Source organism: Zootoca vivipara, chromosome 14, assembly GCF_963506605.1.
Source record: "Zootoca vivipara chromosome 14, rZooViv1.1, whole genome shotgun sequence".
NCBI classification, from domain to species: domain Eukaryota; kingdom Metazoa; phylum Chordata; class Lepidosauria; order Squamata; family Lacertidae; genus Zootoca; species Zootoca vivipara.
Window position 1 is genome coordinate 16805865 of NC_083289.1, and position 23418 is coordinate 16829282.

Below are 23418 nucleotides of genomic sequence, written 5' to 3' on the forward strand. Positions count from 1 at the left end.
GGATGCCCATGGAAAAACAGGACATTCTGGGATGGCTTCTGTAAATCCGGAACTGTCCCTAGAAAATAGGGACACTGGGAGGGCGTGAATCACTGGCCCATCATTTTAGGCCAGTATAGGATATCGGCAGCAGGGAAAAAGCCAGGGATGGTTTTCAACATGAAAAGCATGCAGGCTACTGGTGAGTCAAGATTTGAATGCAGGACCCACTGGACTCAAGCCCAATACCACAGCTATTACACTACACTAACAGTCTCCAGTCTATACACTGCAGCACAATACTGTCTGTACCTCTTCAAGTCCTAATCCTTTGATTGGTGTCAGTAATAAAAGACTTGTATACGACCTTTGTGTGTGGCCTTTGGTGCAATTTGACCATGGGACAAAGTGAAGCAAAGCCCAATATTCTCTATTCCATGCATCCTTTATTCCATTACAATCACTGTTGTTGCTTTCTGGCAACAAGAACACAAACCATAATCCATCGCAATCCATTTTTACAACAATCAGAGGCTTACAGTACATTTAAGGCCGTACAATTTGGGAAAAAACCTCAGGCCTCGTAGTGTAATGATTTAATTGTCTTGCATATTCTGTGCGATTCCAGTGTCAGAGAATGAAAAATTTCCCCTAAATAAAAAGGATCAGTTTCAATGAAAGTTTCTTACATAAATTTGTCAAAAACAAATGTGTAAATATTTTTAGTTGTCCTGGAAATCTTATAAAACTTTTAATAGCAAAACAATGCAGGGATAAAAACTTTAACAAAATGTATTCATATACAAACCAGAATTTGTTAACTAGACTTAAATTTTAAACTACCAATCAGGAGTTATGCATAAATGTAAATACACTTATGTACAATACTTTTAAAAACCTCTATAAGGAATGCTTTACACAAGGAAATGCCAAAGTTGGCTTTTATTCAGAGTGTAAACATCATCTGAATAAATGGGTTTAGTAAATTTACACATTTTTTAAAAAGTAAAAAGAATTAAAGGGTTTAGCCGTTAAGTCATTATTCCTTTAGGAATATTTTGTAAATATGCAGAAAACTGGTGAAAGGTCATTTCAGAATTTGCCCCATTTAGAAATCTGTGACCCCGGGAAATTTTCATTAATTAATTTGCTTAGGAAGGTAAGGTTGGTAAAAAAACAAACAAAAAAAACCACAATGAGAAATCATCACAAAAAAACCTTTCCAGTTACAATAGCACAGCTAGAAATTTTACATGGAGAATGCTCTTAGACTGGTTCCATAAATCAGTAGGAAGCTATCACCCAGATTTCTTGCATTCCAGATTGTGGGAAGATTTTTTCTCAAAGAGAAAGAAAACATTATAAGACAAACAACTTGAAGGGTTGGGTAGGGAAAAGGTTGGAAGTATTTTAACTGCTAAATTAAGTAGTATCCCTCAAGTTTAGCTAGCACCCCTTCTAAAACTCCCAGCTTTTCTAGCGCATTGAAGGTAAAAAACAATTGGGATTACAGTAGTGACTGTTAGAACAGTTTCCTGATATAAAAAGACAGTTGAGAGCTGATTGGATAAACCCTAATGAGAGGGCATTTCTTCATAGTATAAAGCTATTACAGCTAAGCCAGTTAATGCATGTGCAAAAACAGGTAAATTCTTTCATTCACAGTTAACTGAGGTAAAAAAAAAAAGGAAAAGGAAAAGGAAAAGAGATCAAGTAGGTTTCTTCAGGAATTAGGGAGTTCGTGAGATATGAACTGTTTTAGTCGTTCTAGGTACTGTGCATAAAGCTCTATGTCGTTGTGGCCAGCCCCCTCCACCCAGAGGGGCTCCACCGCCCGGGGACATCGCTCGTACATCGCCAAACCATGTGAGAAATCTATTACTTCATCTTCGGTACCGTGAATCACCAGGACGGGAGAGGTTACTTTAGAAATCTTGTCAATGCTGAGGATGTAAAAGACAAAAACCAAGAGAGCATTACTGGTTAAATTCAGTAACCAGAGAAAACCAAGGTTGTCATAGTTGTTTTGGAAAAGTCTGGGAAAGATGAATTAATAATAATAATAATAATAATTTATTATTTATACCCCACCCATCTGGCTGGGTTTCCCCAGCCACTCTGGGCAGCTCCCAACAGAATTAAAAGCACAACAAAACTTCAAACATGAAAAACCTCTCTAAACAGCACTTTTAGCGCCATTCACTGTGGCTTTAGACGACCTCTAAAAACCAACTGGAGGGAGGAAGAGAGAGAGCAGGAGAGGGCAACTGTCTTCATTCTCTGCTTTCTGGAGGCATCTTGTGGATCATTATGAGGAAGCAGGACGGTGGTCTAATACAACCACTGGTCTTATCTACTATTCTTGTGAAAAGGGTTCCTGGCAGGTAACTGAAAAGCCACAGGGATACACAAGTCACAATTATTGTCATCCGTTTCCAGCATTCTAGAAGGAGAAATGGCTAATTCAGCCTGGCCACTTCTGAAGCCCGGATGAGCGTTCATGCTGTTGTTGTTAAACATGTTGTCATGTTCAGAGCTTTATGCTCTGTGTCTTTCCATCAATATGTCCCTAAAAAGAAAGCACCATTTGTTCAATCTTTTCTGCCAACGCTGTCCAACTGTGCCTGGCAGGAAGGTTACAGCTGCTCTTTCTAAGAAGTCACTTGGAGATTCGCAGTGGGTTTTGGAAATTCACAATGTAAATAAATAAATAAAATAAATACAAGGAGGTCATCGGAGGCTCACAGTTCTCAGATTTTGAGGCAGGCCTCTCTGAGGCAACCATGGGCAGTTGTTGCGGGAGATGCAAGAACCTCTTGTGAATCTTTAAAGAGGAAGAAAGCAAAATATTATGTTCAGCCCTCCCTGTGAGTACAGCATAGAGGGCTGGATGTCAGCTCACAGCTATTGCTTTTATTAAAGGGAGGCCATATTCTGAATTGAGCAAAGGGTGCTGGCAGAAATGGCTGTCCATCCTGACTCCCATAGGAAATGGGGAACAGAGAAGGGGCCATTGAATCCTCTTCTTCCCAGTGTGCACAACATCAAAGTCTCTGTCTGAAGTCTCTCTTTGTGCAACTCGGCAGCTGATGCCCATGCAAGACGCAAATGAGAGAAACAGAATAAATGAGACAAGCATTCTGCCAAAACTTAGGTGCTGTTCCCACTGGGGAGGAGGGGGTTAGCAGGATATTTGCCTGTATGTTGGAGTGAACAGTTGAGGCACACTGGAATTTGATCGGAGCTGTGCTGGGGAAAGTGTGCATAGAAAACTGCCTTATACCATGCTGGACCACTGCCCATTTTGCTCCCTATTGTCGACACTGACTGGCTGTGGCTCTCCATGGTTTCAGACAGGGGACTTTATCTGCCTTCCCTGGATATACCAGGGATTGAACCTGGGACCCTCTGCATGCAAAGCACATGCTCTTTGCTTTCAGGCTTCCCATAGGGCACTGGACTAGATTGGCCCTTGGCCTGACCCAGCAGCCAGGCTCTTCTGATGTTCTCTGCCACTACCTCTGGCTACCCTTGCTGTACCACAGCATGCAGCTCCTTTTCGTTTTTTTCTGCCAGCCAGTTTAACTATACATCATTCTGTTGAAGGCACCAGTGCTAAAGAGAAGTGGCATGGAAGCAGTCGGGGAAAGCTAAAGGGGATGAGGAATGGGGGTTGCTCTTATCTTGGATAGATGGTCATTCTGCTGGCAGGGCAGACCCTGGGAAGGGGGGGAGACCAAGGAGCCTCCAATGGACAACAGCACTGGGCACGCCCTGCACAAAAAAGCCTGCCACTCAAGTGCCTCACATGCCTCAGATGAAGGGCAAAGTTAGCTGCCACCATCCCTCTGCCTTGCTGGCATCCCAGCCCTCAGCACCTGCCCTCCTGTCCTGGCTCTGGCCTCCACCCTGCCACTCAAGGGACTTACTGTCCTGCGCCACTGCTACCGGCCCCTTGGGATAACCCCACAGCCCTCTGGAGGTCTGCCAGCCACAGGTTGGGAATCACTGTTCTATGTCTTTTATTTTTAACAGGGTAGTGAACTGGTGTGAGGATGCAGTGCCCCTCCTTCCCCAAATATACATTTCTTTTAAAATGCAAGCCGAAAGGCCATCACTAGGCAAATGCCCCTTGTTGACTTATGTTTTGGAATCCTTGACGCCACCACAAGTGGGATTATCCCATACATGTATAATAACAATGAAATTATGTATGCAAAGACTTCACAGCAAGATTGTCAGTCCTCACTTTTAGGAAACTTGAGGGGGGGGGGGAGTCTCTCCATTGCGGTGCTCACATAATTAGTGTCATTCATCCCTAATCAGGCATTTCAGCAAAACAGTATTTACAGCTTGCAAAACCACTGGAAGACATCCCACTGCCAGCTCAGCTGCTTGGGAATGCAGCATTCAGAAAGCACATTAGCCTCACTTGGTATTCCTAACCACACCGTTCTGCAGCTAGAGAAATCTACAGAGACTATCGCACATCAGCAAACACAAAAGATTTCTGTGTCAACTGCAATGAACAATTTTCTCTCTCTTACTTACAAGGGCAGGGAGGGGGGCATTTGTTCAAGTACCAAAGCATTTAACAGATCGAGTGAATTCAGACCATTGGTAAGAAACAGCTCTCGAGAAAGCAAAAAGAGAAAGTGAATGATATAATACCTCCGCTGTCTCTGCCCCAATGTTTTTCAGCTCCTATTTGACTTGGCCTATTTCATCCAAGCTCTGTTCCAAACCTTGTGAATAATTTTTAAAAGCCTGAATGTTCAGAGGAAGAATTTGTCATATAGTAAATATTTGTAACTGTTAGAAAGGCAGGAGGGCAGAGGAATTATACCAAGACATGATATCCCTGATACCAGAAACTTCCCTCCAAGAATGGATGAACTGCTCCAGTTCAGCTCCGGTTCTCAAAGCTTGGCCCATTCATTTCAGTGGATCTTGTACCACCAAAATGCATGCACTCTGGACCATTTCAAAGTTGCTAACTGCAGAGTCTATTAAGTGCCATGCATCCTCTCAGAACAAGACACAGGAAACAAGTTCAGCTAAATGACTTTTCATATTCTGAAGGTGAGGGTGGAAATAGAACATCCATACTGAAGTGGGTGCCTACTATGGAGGTAGAAATAGTTTTTGTAACCAGTCATCAACCATCGCTGCAAGCTGTATGCAATTACACCCATCATTCTCACCTTCAAGGTCAATACAAGTTGAACTACATATCCCCTTCACAATTCTCCAGTCCAGTCCAGTCCAGTCACCACTCCCTCCAACGTGGGACAAAGGCACACCCCACAATATTTTTAAAGAATACACGAAAAGCATTTACAGGAGAAACACAGAATACCTTTGGTTTGCAAAGGTCAGCAGTGGATCTGCACTTAAGATGCCAGTTCAAGTTAAGAAGTATATAGCAATATGTGAACATTTGAAGATATTTCTGTTGACCCAGAATGCTGGCCCATCTTGCCAAGCATGATCAACTCTGGCTGCCAGCGGCTTCCCAGTCTCAGAGGTCACTTTCTGCTCTTCACTGCCTCTGGAACTCCCTTCCCAGGGAAAATCTGGCAGTACCCTTCTCCCGACTACTTTCAGGCAGAATTTTAAGATTTTCCCAAGCCTTTTGAAGGGAATAGTTACACCTAGGCACTGTGATTTTTATAGGTCATTTTCATTATTGTATGCTGGATATGGTTTCAACAGATTTTATGCTACTTGCCACCCTGGGCACCCTTCAGGGAGGAAGGGTGGGCTATAAATTTAATAAATAATGTGAAGGTGCCAAGCAGTGAACATGGAGCCCTCCTGGCATGCCTTGCAGGTGCTGTTTCCCAATAAGGCCACCCTCTTTAAATCATCACCCACATACTTCATGATAAACATTAAATGGGGGATATATCTAGCAGAAAGAACCATCAAAGCATCGCAGAGCAGGGGGCTTTTTACCCTCTAATATGCTGATATTCCTGAGGCCACCACATCTACTCTTGGTTAAGTAATGTACCCATGACTTAAGTATTATAAATGAACAATGGCTCCCTGGAGGTTCTGCACATACCTTGGGAAAGCATCAAAGCAGTATGTTTTCCTAGTGTCCGGAAAAGCTACCCGCAACCCAGACATCAAGGGTGAGTGAAGGATTACAGCGGCACACTCATACCGAGATGCCAGGTCCACAGTGGGAACGGTTCCAATACTCTGTCCGTACAGAATGATGTTCTCAGGACTGACCCCATACCTGTAAACACAGAAAAGAGGAAAAGAGAAGTGTATTTTGTCTTTGTTTTTTATTTTTTTAAAAGGGTATTCCAGGAGAGGTGAACTGGCGTTTTTATTCTCTAGATCTAAAATTCATATTTATTTTTTCAAGCTGTCAATTCATGGGATTTTGAAGGTCCTTGCAGCCAACATGATGCCCCCTCTAGATGTTGCTTGCTAGGACTTATGGGAGTTGTAGTCCACAACATCTGGAGGATACCGTGTTGGTTACTCCTGTCTTGTATGGAATACTTGTCTGGATATATGATATTTTAAGTGTTCAATACTCTTGTAATTGCCTTCAGTTCTGCATGAGAGCTCATATGTAAAATACCCACTTGCCCACTTGGGATACAGAAACAGGAATGCAGATGGGGAAGGCAAATACGGTGGGAGACTATCAAGCCTGCAGTTGGACAAGACCTGCCATTTTGACTTGGACCATGAAAAGCAGCTGCTTTGCTGCATAAACAAATTTAATATATAGCCACATTACTAGAAATGCATTTGAGGTCAGGGACACCAACTGCACTGCTGCTGCTCAAAGATGTTTAGTTTCAGCCAAGTGCAAAAGATAAGCATAGTCAACCCCCACAGCTGTTGGAGCTTCCAAGCCCCATATGCAGGTGGAAAAACTGAGAGAGAGCCAAGCTAAGAAAGGAAAGGAAAGGAGATCTTGACAGTGAACTGACTTAGTGCAACAATAAGAAAGAGTTCTGGGAAGCAAGTGCATTAAAAAACAGACTTCCATTCTCAATACTTATGATCAAGAAGCAATACTCAGAATTCTTTACTAATGCAGTAAGTGGCTTTGAACAAATAATTGTTCCTTGTTCAGTTTCCCTGCTTGCAATATGAAAACCACTATCCATTTAATAAGGCTGTTGTGAAGATACAGTGGAACCTCGGTTTATGCCTACTTCCGTTTATGAACGCTGTGGACCTGGAAGTGTTTACATCCAGGTTCCGTGGCATCGGATGCGCAGAAGCATTCTGTGCAGCGTGTGTGTGCACAGAAGCGCTCTATCGGCGCTTCGCACACGCGCAGAAGCGTGCCTTCGGTAAGCAAATGCCTCCGCGGAACGGATTGCGTTCGCAAACCGAGGTACCACTGTACATTGTGAAGAAACAACTACATAAATTCTACATAAAGTGTAAATAGCCATAAGCAGGACAAAATTGTAGCAAATACGTCTTATATAATCAATAATACAGGGATATTTGGGGGGGGGGTATAGAAGACAGCTTCCTAGATACTACTGAATATTCAACAAGGAAGTTTTAGAGCACTGCTCCTGTAAAAAAACATTTGACCCGCTGTATAGCTTGAAGCAGACTGTCCTAGTCAGCTCTTTGGTGGTCTATCTTAGAGAGAGTGCCCAGTGCATTTTCAAGGAGACTTACAGAGCAGCTACTAAAAATACCTTCCTTGAATCAACAGGGTTGTTGTCTCTGAGAAAAACAGAAAACCAAATGGAATGTCCAGGTTGAAATTTATGGGTATGCAACTGAGTTGCTCCTGTAAAGATCATCTCTTCAGAACAGTCCCAAAAACAACAGATGGAGAGCACATTAAAAAATATGGAGGGGGGGAGAAGCACAGTGGAAAGATACTACAGTTTACTCTTTAGCTTTGTATCCTAAACAGTGTGTTGAGAAAGGCTGGCTGCAGTTACGAACAAGGTATTATTTATACATAGTTCAGCCAGAGAGTAGAAGGGGTGAAGGAAAAGGTCCAAAAGGTTCATTGCTCCAATGTACTTTATTGCTTCCTCTAATAAGCTTATTGCCATAATTCTTTTCAGCATTTGAACACATCTTTCTATTCCAAAAAGCAGGGAACTGGTCAGCTGGCACAATTCTGCAGAAACTTTGGCCTGGTGCAGAAACTGAGTGTTTGCCATATCAAGAGATAAGTTGCATGTTTGAGGGAGCTGTCACATTGCTAACAACCCTCAGCAGAACTGGCACATCTTCTCAAATGCAATGCTTTTCAATGGAGTGACGGTTCACACATTCAGCTGCCCATCATCAACTGCAGAGAAAATCATCAAGCAGTGTACAAGCATGTGTAAACAACCCCACAAATCTACATATAACCATCACATGGTTTAATCCAATTCAGCTTGAAGCCTCCAACCATGTCCCAATGCAATTTCCTCTGATGGAGATTATGTAGCAAATCTGAAGATTCGTTGCTAGCCAATAATGTTAGACCCATGAATCAACAGCTTATTTAAGAGTAGCATACCCTTCAGTCATAACTTCCTCTTGAAAAACAGTGTTTCTGTCCTATTTACTCCAAGTCAGAAACTAGTTTACTTAAGTCACAGCAGGGGGAGAGCCATCTCTGCAAGAGAGACTGCCATAGTCAGCCTCATGGCCACAGAACCCATACAATGAGGCACAATGGGATTGATTATGGGTGAAGCCCCCCTATTAAGTCTACTTTGGTCATTCTTAAAGTCATTGTGTGATGGCACTAGACACCTTTCCATATTATGAATACTGTGTCTCCTTCTTGTTGGATGGGATGTAGGGAAAGAGGTTCATTCATTCATTTGTGGTGGGAATGTGAGGAGAGTCAATAATTCTGGACCTGGGTTTTCTCAATGATAGCGACTATTACTCAACAACATTTGCCTCTAGATCCCTTCTTTCGTTATCAAATTATGCTAATCCTCCCATAACTTATAAAAAGTCTAGTACTTATGTTACTATCAGCAGCCAGATTGGAAACCATCTAAAGTTCCTATGCCTGAAGCATGCTTTTCTAATACAGTCGTACCTTGGAAGTCGAACGGAATCCGTTCCGGAAGTCTGTTCCAATTCCAAAACAGTTAGGAAACCAAGGCGCAGCTTCTGATTGGCTGCAGGAAGCTCCTGGAGCCAATTGGTACCCGCGGATGTCACAACGGACATTTGGGTGCCAAAGAACATTCGCAAACCGGAACAATCACTTCTGGGTTTGTGGCATTCGGGACCCAAAACATTCAACTCACAAGTCGTTCAAGATCCAAAATATGACTGTATATGGAATATTGCTTTATCCGAACAGATGTTAATGCATAGTTTGCAACAAAACTAAATCAGACAGTTTGACATGGTCTAGTTTCCGGTTTTGAGTTATATAAGGGAGAATCACATTACTCCTCCTCCCATGACTCACTCTTCATTGTGGCTGGGCTATATAGACTCATCTTAAAATCTTAGCTATATGGAATTGCACCTCTGTAAAATAAATAATAATAATAATAATAATAATAATAATAATAATAATACTGATTATGCTCTGTGTACAGTTCTGTTATTGTTTGTACGGTTATGTGCTTGTACATATGCTTATGATAAATCAATTATATATAAAAGAACCCTCCCCACCACACATAAACACATGCTTCTGGGTTGGCTATGGCAGGTAAGAAGAGCCCATGGCCCTCTAGGTCAGGCATCCCCAAACTTCGACCCTCCAGATGTTTTGGACTACAATTCCCATATTCCACAACCATTGGTCCTGTTAGCAAGGGATAATGGGGGTTGTAGGCCAAAACATCTGGAGGGCCGCAGTTTGGGGATGCCTGCTCTAGGTTTTGTTGGATTAATCCAAAACATCTAGAGGGCCACAGGTTTCCCAGCCCTGGACTAAGGGAACTGGACAGTACTTCTTAGGTGGGTCAGATTTAGCCCTGGATCTGCTAGTTGTTGGTGCCTACTGTATGTTTTGGGGGACCCAGGTGGCGCTGTGGGTTAAACACAGAGTCTAGGGCTTGCTGATCAGAAGGTCGGCGGTTCGAATCCCTGCAATGGGGTGAGCTCCCGTTGCTCAGTCCCAGCTCCTGCCCACCTAGCAGTTCGAAGCACATCAAAGTGCAAGTAGATAAATAGGGACCGCTCCGGCGGGAAGGTAAACGGAGTTTCCGTGTGCTGCTCTGGTTCACCAGAAGCAGCTTTGTCATGCTGGCCACATGACCCGGAAGCTGTCTGCGGACAAACGCTGGCTCCCTCGGCCTATAGAGCGAGATGAGCACCGCAACCCCAGAGTTGGACACGACTGGACCTGATGGTCAGGGGCCCCTTTACCTTTACCTTACAGTATGTTTTAAAAGCATTTGTGACCCATGGGTTAATGGAAACAGCATAAATATTACTACGTTGTTTTGCTGAACCATCCTCATCCTTGAGACAGCATAAACACAATGTCCACATTGAAATGTCTATGCCAACTCTGTTGTCACAACAACATTTTCTTTGTATAAAAAAAGCCCAGGTGTTTTGACTTAGTTACTGGTGACATTTGGAGCTGGCTACAGGCAAGTGTCTTTTGCCCCACACCCTCCACAGGTTTTTAAGGTACTATCACAATGTGAATCCTTGGAATGGGAATGAAAATGTACAATCAGGAAATTATAGCCAGTCAAATCTGTACACTGTTAGGCTCTTTATTGAAAAGTAAGCCAATCTTGCAAAAGTCTATGGCAATTTTCAACTGTATCTGTACAACAAAACTAATCTGCACTCCGAAGGTTTTAGAGAGCTAGATTTAATGAATTCATTTGACTGGCAAACGGAAAAATGCAAACATTAACAATAATTATCTTAAAAGAGCCCACCTCAGCTGGCCCTACTCAAGCACAGGGGTCAGAATGTTTAAGCAGCTTACGGTAAGTTCTACTAATATTGAAATCTGCAGCCCAGAACCAGTTTTGGTCCATACTGCAGAGGGATGAAAAGAGACAATACACAGTTCCCACTTAGGCCTGAAAATCCTTACTTTTACCATGACGTCCAAACCACCACCACCACTAAGAGAGAGTCCAGTGGCAATGCAAGCACCACAAGCACCATGCATAGCACTTATCACACCTACCAATGCAAGAGTGGGGGGGGGATGCACAATGACACCATGGTAGAAACCATACACCTGTATGACAGCAAGCAGAAGTCTGGAATTGGCTGGAAACCATAAACTGACTTGGAACAAAAACATGGAATGCCTCCTGTTATAAATAATCATGGGAAAGGGAATTACCTCCCCACCCCACAAAACATATGACCATGCAAGCAGCTTCTCTTGTGTTGAACGCACAGCACAGATCTGCAGACTTCACATGGCAAGATCAGGGGAGAACCAGAAAGTATGGAAAACAGCTCTTCTTTCTGCATTGGTATACTAAAACGGAACTTGGCGTACTGTGCTCAGTTCCTGTGTATTTGCTCTATGGCAGTTAGCATAACACACACATTTACACTAGCTGCTTATTTAGGAAGTAAACGCAGAGCTTAATGGCTTTACGACTATGACTATACTTGGGTGTTTTTTTCTTAATGATACGAATGAATGGAAGAGTTAGTTTGGTTTGCTACAAAATATAGTTGCGTGCTTCAAAGAAAAATATCCTTGCTGGTGCTACCAGGTAACCCTGCTGTGATGAGGCTACAGAGGCACCAGAAGACTGTCTATTCTGCTATGAAGGAGACTCTGGTGGAAAGAATGTCAAAGGATTTTCTTCCTTAAAGTTCCAAGTCAGACAAATAAGGATGCAATGGTTGAGTCCCTCATTTTACTTTCTTTTCATTTGACTCCTGTCTTATGTGTGAAATGTACACCTGGATATTTAACCCTTTAAGTCTAGACAAGTAGCTGAGGTGTTGTACAGTAAAGCAGAGAGGAAACAGTGGTATAAGCAAGATAGAAGGGAACTGCCATGCCATTCACAGGTCCTGCTTTTCTCCCTCCGTTAATGTTTTTGCCTGACTGTAAATGCATTCTTGAACTCTGATCATGCATCTTGCTTGTCTGGATGGAGGGCAGAGGTATAGGAACACGTGCAGAAATTAACACACTGTACAAAGAAAACATTCACATATGTTGTTCTGCCTCTGACCCTCCCCACCACAGGTATGTGGCCCCTGGAAGGCTGCCCAAAAGGAAATGCAGCGCTGGGGGTGAAAATGACTTCCCACCCCTGCCCTAAAGTCTAACAAATTTAATATGGCGTAAACTTGCAAAGACCACAGTCCAATTCAGATAAATGAAGTGTATTCCAAAATTAGCAGGCATTTATGCACATGGTGGGAAGGTCAGGGGGAAATCAAATGCAAAGAGAAGAGATTGTGCATGTCTTATGAATTAACCTTTACCACACGACTTCCCTTAACATTATGGCTTCATTTTCCAAGGAACAGCAAGAAGATAAACATCGTCTAATATCGTATCAATGTACATAGCTTCATTTAGAAAACCACACACAGAGCACTAAAGTCACTTTAACTGAGTTAGTTGCATTTAATTAAACATGCCCTGTAGCAAAGGAATGCTAGCAACAGAAAAGCTTACTTATCACAGGCAGCAAGGATTTGCTGGTCACTAAGGAATCCCTTCACTGACCAAAGTATCAATAATTCAGAAGAGCTGAGCTACATTCCATTATATACTTTTAACTGGATTGGTGTATGAGTTCTATACAAAGCTACTCTCTGGGGAATTTTTCTGCAACAGATACCCCCAGACAAAGTTATCTGTCCTGATCTTTAGGAAAGTACAGAATTCACGATGTTTTCTGAAATAGGAAACATGTGTCTCTAAATAGTCTTGCTATTTGGATTCCTTATAAAAACACACTTTCTCTGGCTTTTAAATAGCCACTCACCTATGGTAAATAGTATTCTGAGAATATATTTCCCCCTTAATTTAGAAGTATAAAAAGCATTGTAGAAGTAAATAAAGGGTCTCCAGGAAACCAGAGTGGGTTTTTGAGCACATGTGCCGTAAATGCAATATCTTTAGTAACCTGCCTATGCGTAGCAGTCTTAGTCTCTGGGGTTTTTCCTGTTGTTATTCTGTCTCTCACAGCTACAATAAACCTACCATTAAAATTATGGACTGGTCATTTCTTCGTCAGAGGGCAAATGGGCAAATTTAGCAGGGGATCAAATACCTTTTTCCTTCACTGTATTCCTAGGGGGGCTGAAGGAATAACTACTACATCCTGAAAAGAACAGACACCCTTATTTTCAGAACATTCCATACATGTACTAGGAAATCCTAAGTATGCTGCAGAAGGTCTGCCCAACCTGTTGCCCACAAGCCAAATGTAGCCTACCAGCCAAAGGCAGTTCCTACTTTCCTCTGCCACCTGCAAAGTAGTGTTGTTTTCTGCAGTCATAAACTGCACTCACATAGCAATCTCTGAAGTTCCCCTACCTTCCTTAAGTGGCTCAAGCAAGGGTACCGTATTTACAGGTAGGAAGTGTATTCAGTTACACAAAGTTCCAGTCAAGCTGCCCTAAAACAAAACCACCCTGGTGCTATCAAGCCAGCCTGGCTGCAATCTGAAGTTACGGTCCTAGAGTATTTAGGCATTTGAAACCGGATGCAGTCCTTGCCAAGATATCCAATCCAGCAACTTTCAGAAGCTTGTATCTAGGCAACTTGAATGCTTGAGGAATCAAGCTTGTCAAAAACACGTGGCTCTCCTACAGCTTGCAGGCTGTTGTACTACAGCTGCAGATTCCTAGTGAGTTACTGTATGCAAGGTGTAGTTGAGAGATTTCTAGACAATGCCCAGTCTGTAGAGCGGAAACAAGATGAGCCCCAATCCAGGACTCTAGACAAAAAACAGAAACAAAATTCAGCTATAAACAATTACAACTCAGCTGATGAGATCTTCCACCAGCTGGAGGGGCAAAAGTTCACTTTATAGGACCCATCTCTTTGAGGCCTAAAACCAGCCATCTCAGCTATTTCCTGATTTACATTTAATGGTCAGATACTGTGTATGCGACACAATCAATTTATTCCATGATGAATAAAAAGGCTACAAGACTAGTCTGGAAGAAAATAAGTACTTAATTCTTAGAACAAACAACACCATTTTTTAAAGCCATCTATAAAACAGATACATTAGATCATTAAGTTCACTTCAGTAAGGCACCCACAAGAGACGAGCTACACTAGTTGTGGAAACCTTTTGGGAAAAGTGTATTTCCGAGGTTTGATGGCTCATAGCACCACTATATATATCATTTTTTCTTTATTCTTTCAAAAGATATTGCCAAATAACCAGAAACAGGAGTGTTTAGAGAGCCAATCAGGTGTCATCTGGTTTTGATAGAATAAAGATAATTGAACAAACTTTGTTGCATTACATTCTTCATTAAATTATCTTTCCATTGATATATAATTTTATGGTATGACTCCAAAAGAAAGTGGTGTTATGAGCCATCAAACTTCAGAAATACACTTTCTCCAAAACGTTCCCACAATTCTGGCTACTAGTGTAGCTTTAGGCAGGATAGCATGGTGCCAACATGGTTGCATTCCTGTCCGTACTGCACTTCAGTGGTACAGGGTTAAAATGAACATGGCTATGCCAACATGCACAGCCTATCCTACTTGGCAATGTCTGATTTAGCTTGCAACACTTGGACACACGGTAGTATAGATGGGACCACGGCAAAAGAGCTTCGGCAGCTACATGGTGTCTCTCCTTCCCCACTACAGGATTGTATTTTGACAGCCATACTGCGCTTCTGGAAGGACACTTGGCTGAGTTGCCTTGGTGGCAGCATCTGAACCCAAATCCTTAGATCTGAAACACACTACACTCTCATATATTCCAAGCTGTGTTGGTTTCTATGTTGGTTTCTAACAACCTCTTGGTACTTCAAAAGTATGACCAGCAGAAATGAGGTGCCTTCCATAGTTCTAGTTACAGGTAGGTAGCCGTGTTGGTCTGAGTCGAAGCAAAATAAAAAAATTCCTTCAGTAGCACCTTAAAGACCAACTAAGTTTATATTTTGGTATGAGCTTTCGTGTGCATGCACACTTCTTCAGATACTGAAGAAGTATCTGAAGAAGTGTGCATGCACACGAAAGCTCATACCAAAATATAAACTTAGTTGGTCTTTAAGGTGCTACTGAAGGAATTTTTTTATTCAGCAGAAATGACTAAAGCATAGTTTTTGTTTCCACACACTTAAGAGCCGTAACCTCCTCCAGTATCATTTGGAAGGGATATTATGAAGCTGGCACAGTCTGTTTTTCCCCATGCAACGACTTCAAGTGCTTCTGAAAACTGCTTTGTGCCCTCTTGGCATGTGGCAGGTTAACACGCTACGGCACAAACCTGTTATTAAAAAGCCACAGGGACTAGCCTTTCTACTAATTTAGCACGCAAACAAGTTTTTGCTGTGTTTCTTTTTAGGTCTGGTGTGGATGTGAGACTAGGCCAGGCATCCCCAAACTGCGGCCCTCCAGATGTTTTGGCCTACAACTCCCATGATCCCTAGCTAACAGGACCAGTGGTCGGGGAAGATGGGAATTGTAGTCCAAAACATCTGGAGGGCCGAAGTTTGGGGATGCCTGGACTAGGCTATGGGGCAGCAATAAAACTGCTAGCGCCTTTGGAAGGCTAAGCAGGGTCTGGTATGGTTTCAAATTGAATAGGGAACCACATGTTAAGATCCCTGCATTGCAGAGGGTTGGACTAGATGACCCTCAGGGGTCCTTCCAACAATTCTATTATCATTTAACCATGGTTAGGAAATGGGGAACATGCTGCAGGCTCTTCCCTGCTTACAGTCAACATGGTGCAGTGTTAGAGCTACACTGACCCCAACCATGTCTAACCACTAGTCAGGACTTGCAGAGTCCTGGTTCCATTTATTTTATACCTTGAACTAACTGAGATCTATATTATACTCCATTTTCATAGAAACAGAATCATAAATATTCATCACTAGATAACATGGGGATCATTTTCTTTCCATCTTTCCATCTCATAGGAAAACACTGGTCTGTTCATTAACCACCAGACTTTGCTACTGGAAAGTTCTGAATACCTACAATAGAATTCTATGAATGTTTACTCAGCAGAAATTCTGAAATGGGACATTTCCAAATAAATGAATTTAAAACTGTACTCTAAGCAAATCATCTTCCTTAGTAGCCTTGCTATACTGTAATTCCCTTTGCACTAAAGAATATTTTTATGTTTCATGACCAAAGGACTTATTTATGGCCCTAAATAAATGCTCTATTTAGACCTGGCTAATATGCTGTTTAAGCAACCAGTTGGTATCATGCTTATTTAGGAAATTTTGAGTTTGTTTTTAAAGTCCTTTCTCAGTTCATTAAAAAGAAGAGTTAAGGCTTTTCCTTCCTCTAATGCAGGAATTGGAAACCTGTGGCACTCTAGATGTTATTGGATTCCAGCGCTCATCAACCCTAGGCAGCCTCGCCAATGATTCTGGGATGATGGGAGCATCAGTCCAACAATCACCTTGAGGGCTACAAGGGTCCCCCACACCTGTTCTGATGCCTTGACAATGTGAATGGCTGGTGGTTTACTTTTAACTTCATAGTAAGTTTTGTTAGCACTTATATCAAGCAGCCTTGAAAGATTCCACAAAGGTTTACTAGCCCACCTGCACCTATATTAATAATTTATGATAGACTGATGCCACAAAGGAGGAAAAGAACCAGTTCTCTGATTTGTAAAAGTTTCCCTGTTTGCTTGCTTGCAAGAGATTGTTACTAGTCACAGGGAACTAGGTACAGCTCCAAGTAAGTATGTACATTTAATTTTTTAAAACCCACATATTCAGTGTCTTTCAGTGTAATCTTATAGATGTATTCACAGAAGCTAAGTGCCACTGAGTTCAATGGGACTTACTGCCAGGAAGTGTGTATAGGACTGCAGCTTTAACTGTAACAAAAATATAGGCCAGCTGTCTTAAGGGGTTATCACTCTTCTATTTATTACTACAGTATTCAGCTTGGGAGATCTCAATGGAATGATTACACGCATAATGAATTTCTGGAAATTTAGTTGAGCAATGAAATGCATAATCTGTGTTATATATAAATGCTAAGTATGGAAGAAAATTAACTGCAAGCTGTTCTGGTACGAGGGGTGGACGGAGATAAAGAATAGCCAATAGGCACCTATTTATCCATCATTTACGCACAATAACACACAGCTAGCCTAAGGTACTTTTATATTTCTATCAAAATTATTTTCCACTCACTGAAAAGCAAATGCAGAGTTTAGTCAAGATCACAATCTCATATAATGAATACGATGCCATTTTATATTGTCTGCAGTAGAAAGAAAGAGGCAATTGTTAAAGACCCAAAGAATTCAAATGCATTCAAGAATGCAATGTAAAAAATCCTAAGTAGATTGTAGTTAACTGTACACCTTGGCCAAAAGCCGGATTTAATTTTCTCCAAGTCAGGCTGAAATGCTCTTCCCTTGTTCACATGTCATTAAGAGGTATTATTGAAACACACCATAAGCCTACAAACAAAAATCTATTACAGCACACAATTTTGTTATGAGATTATTTTTCATATCAAGAACTTCCTCACACTATCAAAACATACTATTTAAACTCATTTATGCAAGTATTCCATTCTTCGAAACAAATCGAGGCAGTGTGACCTAAATTAAATTAAGCCTTTAATGCCACACAAGTGAAGGTTGCTAGACAAGGAACTTTCAGTGGGAAATCATTTACAACATTTATAATCTGCTTTTTAGAATAAATGTCCTCAGAAATTGGCTTCTATAAGACTAAATACAATTACAAATCACAAAAATATACAACGTAAAAAAAACCACCCCAGCCAAGTCATAAAACCAGTCACATGTCATTTCTTTTAAAGACCATTTAAATATCACTAAAAATCAATAGGATCACACCACTTATTTAGAAAATGCAACCTGAAATAACTCAGTGCCTGCCTGAAGGCTTGCATATAAGGTGCCTTATATACAGTACACCATCTGGGAGATAATTCCATACTGTAACTGTAGGGCTACTGCTGATAATATCATCTCTCTCAATGCGAACTCACCGGCTGGCAGACCATTAGAGCCCCCAAGGCCCATCTCAAAGCACAGGCCGATTAGTATCAAGGGTGGCCCTTTAAACAGCTTAAGCCAGAAAGGTGTGTGGCCACTTTAAATCCCCAGATCAAGATTTGATGCCAATGAACAGTACATGGGTCCATCAAACCCACTCAGGAATCTTAAAATAAAGTACCAAGAATGACTAGAGGAAATTAGGCATAGAACTTTACAGAAAACAAATTTACCTGATCTCAGAAACCGGCTTCTAACAGTACATTAATCAGATGCCAAAGAATCATATAAAAACAAAAAGGTCATATTAGCAAGATAGCCTCCTTTAATAAATGCGAATGCAGCTTCTGTCATTACCTAGTAGTCAGTGCCATTCATAGGAAAAATGTGACACACAATTGTTTTAATACACCCCACCGCCACATACGCAAGACAAGACTGCACAGATTTGAGATGTTTCAGTGGCCAAATGTCCTTCCTCATGAATCCAATCCCAAATCCCCTATGGCAGGCATCCCCAAACTGCGGCCCTCCAGATGTTTTGGCCTACAACTCCCATGATCCCTAGCTAGCAGGACCAGTGGTCAGGGAAGATGGGAATTGTAGTCCAAAACATCTCGAGGGCCGAAGTTTGGGGATGCCTGCCCTATGGGTTCCTTCCTGCCCTCTAATACTGTTCAAATTCCATCCCTCCCTTGACTACTCCTTGAACATTCATTTTCAATTAAGACACAGAACCTCCTTAGCTCAGTTAGCCTCTTCTCAAATTGAATGTATTATCAGTGTTTCTTATTACATCAAACATATGCATAACCTGTGTTAATTACATAACTGATCATTTGGTTCATCTTCCTGGGTTAGATAAGCTTGTTGTCAATCCCAAAGAAAGCTAAAGTAAAAATGACTTGTATTTGAAGACTGCAGAAGTTATTAAAGACCCTAAAAACAGGTATAAGGCAAGCAGCTGTTCAACTTAGTTGGGAAGCAAGTCGCCACATTCTGAACAAGTTTATACAGCCTTCCCCACTAGTCAAATCTCAAGCCCATAAAGGTGAAAATAAATCATTCTGAGCTGAAAGGTCACAGTTGTCTCATCAGGGTAAGTATGTTTGTTTGGAGGGAGGAGTGGGGAAGAAGAACACTTATAGTCATTTATACAACCTGGGTTTCCACATGCAATGATGGGTTCAAGAGCCTCCCAGTTTAATTGAGTTTAAATCAGAGATGGGGAACTTTTGGCCTTTCAGATGTTTTGGGCTTACAACTCCCATCATCATTGACCTTTGGCCATACTGGCTGATGGTGCAAGCTGGAGACCAACAACATCTGGAGTGCAACAGGTTCCCCCTACCCGATTTAAATGCTTGGGACAGTAAACAAAGCAAAGTCAAGAACTTTTTCACTTTTTTCACAGAGAACAAAATTACAAGACATTAAACTGGTTTCCATTTGCAAGTAAAAAGTCTGTATACTGTATTGAGAAACTGCAAGGAAACATGTAAGACACTTAAGAATATAAGAAAGGGCTGTTCGATCAAGCCAGTGCCCCTTCTTTTCCAGCATATTCTCACAGTGGTCAACCAGATGCCTATGGAAAGTCCACAAGTAGGACCTGAGCACAACAGCACTTGTCACTCCTGAACTTTCCAGCAACTGGTAATCCGAAGCATACTGCCTCTGACTCCTACCTCCAAGTACTGTAACTGGTCTTCTCAGCCAGCAGCCAATATAGCACAGCCTTTCAACATTTATGCTCAAAGCTATACAGTATCTACTCAGCATTAGCTCTGAATCAAACAAGTTGCATTGAGGGCAAGATCTGTCTTGGCTTCGTTGGAGCAAATACTCAAAACTACACCATCAACTACCTGCCAAGAACTAAATCTAAAGTAAAGACAAAGCCCTAGAAACAAACACTGATAGAAACTTCCTTGTTATAGGTAGTTATCAAATGTACCTGAACTTTGGATCTTTTAAAAATAGACAGACTGTGTGGGTGAAAGGTCTTTGCATAAGTTCATCATGTACTAAATAGATTAAGAACTCTGAAGAGTGCAGCACACCAGCTCTGGTACTCCCATACCCACCTCATTGCATAGTATGCAATGATGCAACTGGTACATTTAATCCTTGGTGATGCTACTAGCATTCTAAAATGTCATATTTTACCCTGTTGCACTGTCCAAGAATACTGTAAAAAGAAACCACAATGTATAATAATTAGCCATTACTGTTCTCTTGTACCATTTAGCTGTCATGAGTACTTACAACAAGCTATGTTCTATCTCCGCTGTTGAAAGCAGTATGCGTTTGAATAGCAGTTGCCAGAAATCACAAGTGACTATCACACTTAAGGCCTGCTTGTGGGATTTCCATGCACATCTGAGTGGTCACTATGAGGACTAGGTGCTGGACTAGATGGGCATAAATCGAGCAGGGCTTTCCTTATGTTTCTTAATGCCATGTTTTTACATTGAGCATTTCTTGCTCCATGATCAGAGCAGCAAGTCAAGAATACCACCACCTTACAAAATCTAGGATCTAAATATACTTTAGGCTCAATTAAGATCCCCAGCATTCCCCACCACTCCAACTGTAGCTCGCAATGCTATGCTACAAGCTGCTTTTGAACACCCTCTCAGTTTCAGGAGAGATTTGCTAAACAGCATGCGGGGCTGCCATTCAAGGAACATAAACTCCCTTGAATGTCAGGAGCTTGTATGATTCTGAGGTCATATAATCATCACAAAAAAGGGGTGGAGTGGTCAACTTTACTGCATCAAAGGAGGCCAGTTTACAGTGGTTCCACAAGGGATAAGTATATTGTCAAATAAGCAGCCCCAAAGAATTTAGAAATACCCTCCACCATTTTAATGGGCATGTTTACCCAACAGCCATTTACCTTGTTCTGAGGGCCTGCCAAGCTGCATCGATGTCTGCATAAAGGTTTTTTTCAGATGGTTTACCAGTGCTCACTCCATAACCAGAGTAGTCATAGGAGAAAACATTGCAGTTGATGCGGGAGCCTAGACCAATATAGAAGCTGCACATCTGGCCCAGGTCAACAGCATTGCCATGGGAGAACAGCAGCGTATACCGGCTAGAAGGAGCACAGCGCACAAACATGCATCCCAGCCGGTTATCCCGGGCTGTGCGTGAAAAGAAGACTTCCACAGCATCCAGCTCTCTCTGGGAATACTGCCAGTCCGCCCGCTCAGTCAAGTGCAGGCTGCAGCTACCTGTTGGTGTCCCCACTGCAGCAGCCCCAGCTTCCTGCTGTTCTGGTTGCATCACAGTGTACGTGGGCTCTGGGGGCAGAAAAGCCAGCTTGGCAGCTATGCGGCTGGGGCAAGGCGGGCAGCAGAAGAGCCAACATAGCTCGCCCAGAGAGAAACCGTTCATTCTGGGGCCTTGTTCTGGCATCAGAAGCGCTTGATGGAGAACCGCACCAAGGAGAGATGGAGGGAAATTCACAGCGGATACGGGATGAACTGTCTCACCCTAAGCTACACAGGCTAATTGCAACCCGTTTCATTAACTACCAGTCTAATTACTAGACTAATACTAGTCTTCCACACCCAACAAGCCAACTACCTGTATGGAAAGCCAAGATGACACCCAAAATTCAACACCATTCTCTATAGCTCCTTGAAAACTGCCTCCCATCCAAGCCCCCACAAAGTGCTTCTTTCTTCCAGCAACCTGAAGCCGCTGAAGTTCAATCTTTACACCCTGTAAGACCATCCACCTCATGCGCTACCAGGCCCTCCTCGCCTCCCAGCATTAAAACTGTCACCTAACCCAGATTTGGAAACCCCGCATGACCCCAATACAATCCTGTCACCGAAGGAGCCCGAAACGCACCACAAGGATTTGCTCTTCCGACCTGTGCTATACAAATCTAACTGAACTGAATGGGTAGAAGAAGCCCCTCCCAGAGCTCAGCCAAAATACCCGGTCCTCCCCCCTTTTTTAAAAAAAAACACAATTCCCCTTCAAACAGAAGACTCTCCAAATAAAAAAGACCTTTCCAGTTCTTCCCAATATCTACCTAGCCCTACTCTGAAAACCTTCCCTTCTATAGAGTCCCATAGGGTCTCTAAGGAGCCTCACTCCTTAATCGGCTGAATCCCACTTATCCCAACCTCAAAAAGGGAAAACCTTTTTCCCTTCCTGCAGACCCCTCAGTCTCTATCTTCTAGCCTCAAAGGAGAGCCTCACCAAACACCTGAGCTCACCAGGACGCCCCCCTTCCACCTCCCTCTCCACACTGAAGCCCTAACCAGGCCACAAACAACACGCTCGCGACCTCCAAACTGCTCCCCCTACACTGATGGAGGCCTCGAGGGGACGCCTAGCAGAGCAGGGCAGCAGCAGAAGGAGGAGGCCGAGGCCCGGAGGTGAACAGCTGGGAGTCTGAGTGTCTGCCTGTCAGTCAGGGGATGGAGAGTCGCCCCGTTCCCGCTCTGCCGCTGCTGCTTCCCTGAGGCGGGCAGGTCCACTTCGGGGAGAAAGAGAGGCCGGTGGGTCGAATGAGGGCTCTCACACGGAGCTGCCGGCGGCGGCCATCACGTCTCAGGTCCCTCCTCGTCCTCTTCTTTTCCCCTCACCACCTCCCCCCTCCCCCCTGCAACACCACTTCCGGGTTAAGGCCCGCCCCCCTCTCTTGACCCTGACTCCGCTGTATCTCTATAAGCAGACCCTGCGGCGGCCGACGGCAGAGGAGAGGAAGAGCGAGATAGCTCGAGGGAGAGAGGAGCCGGGCGGACCAATCAGGAGCGTGGGCCGACGGCGGCGTGCGCATGCGCTCCCCGCGCCCCTTACCTTTCCCACACACCCCGTTCCTCTCAACCATAGAGTTCGAAGCACCATAAACTCTCTTCTGCCCCCTGGATTGGCGCAGGTGTAATAAGGCGTGACTGCGGCTGCTGCCGCCTTCGGCGCGCGCCGGGACGCGGCGCTGGATTGGGTGAGGGAGGTGCCGGCCTCTTTAAGGGAGCGGGCCAATCACTGCTCTGTTCTTTCTCCCTGACGTAACCCTCATAGGAGAGAGCTCGCGGAGTGTTTCATTTTCTGTCCCTCGCCCGGCGCTGCAGAGGGCACTGCGCAAGCGCAGTTGGCCTTATCCTTTTGCCCTGGCGCTGTTGCAGGAGGGGGCTGCTGAGTTGTTTTCGCTCACTCGTGGGGCTGTCAGTCAGAATTGTAGAGTTGGGAAGGGACACAGAGGGTCATCTAGTCCAACCCCCCTGCAATGCAAGAATCTCGAAACGTGGTGTCCCATCCAATTTGAAACCATACC

At 43.1% G+C, this 23418-nt stretch overlaps 1 protein-coding gene across 1 annotated transcript; it reads right to left on the reverse strand.

Moving 5' to 3' along the window:
- Positions 1–405: 405 nt before the first annotated feature.
- Positions 406–22760, reverse strand: ABHD17C (abhydrolase domain containing 17C, depalmitoylase). Its single transcript, XM_035131392.2, has 3 exons — positions 21022–22760; positions 6050–6229; positions 406–1922 (listed from the first exon to the last, which is right to left on the reverse strand). Exons 1-3 carry the CDS (start codon positions 21540–21542, stop codon positions 1703–1705), a joined length of 921 nt encoding a protein of 306 aa, XP_034987283.1. The 5' UTR covers positions 21543–22760; the 3' UTR covers positions 406–1702.
- Positions 22761–23418: the final 658 nt, after the last annotated feature.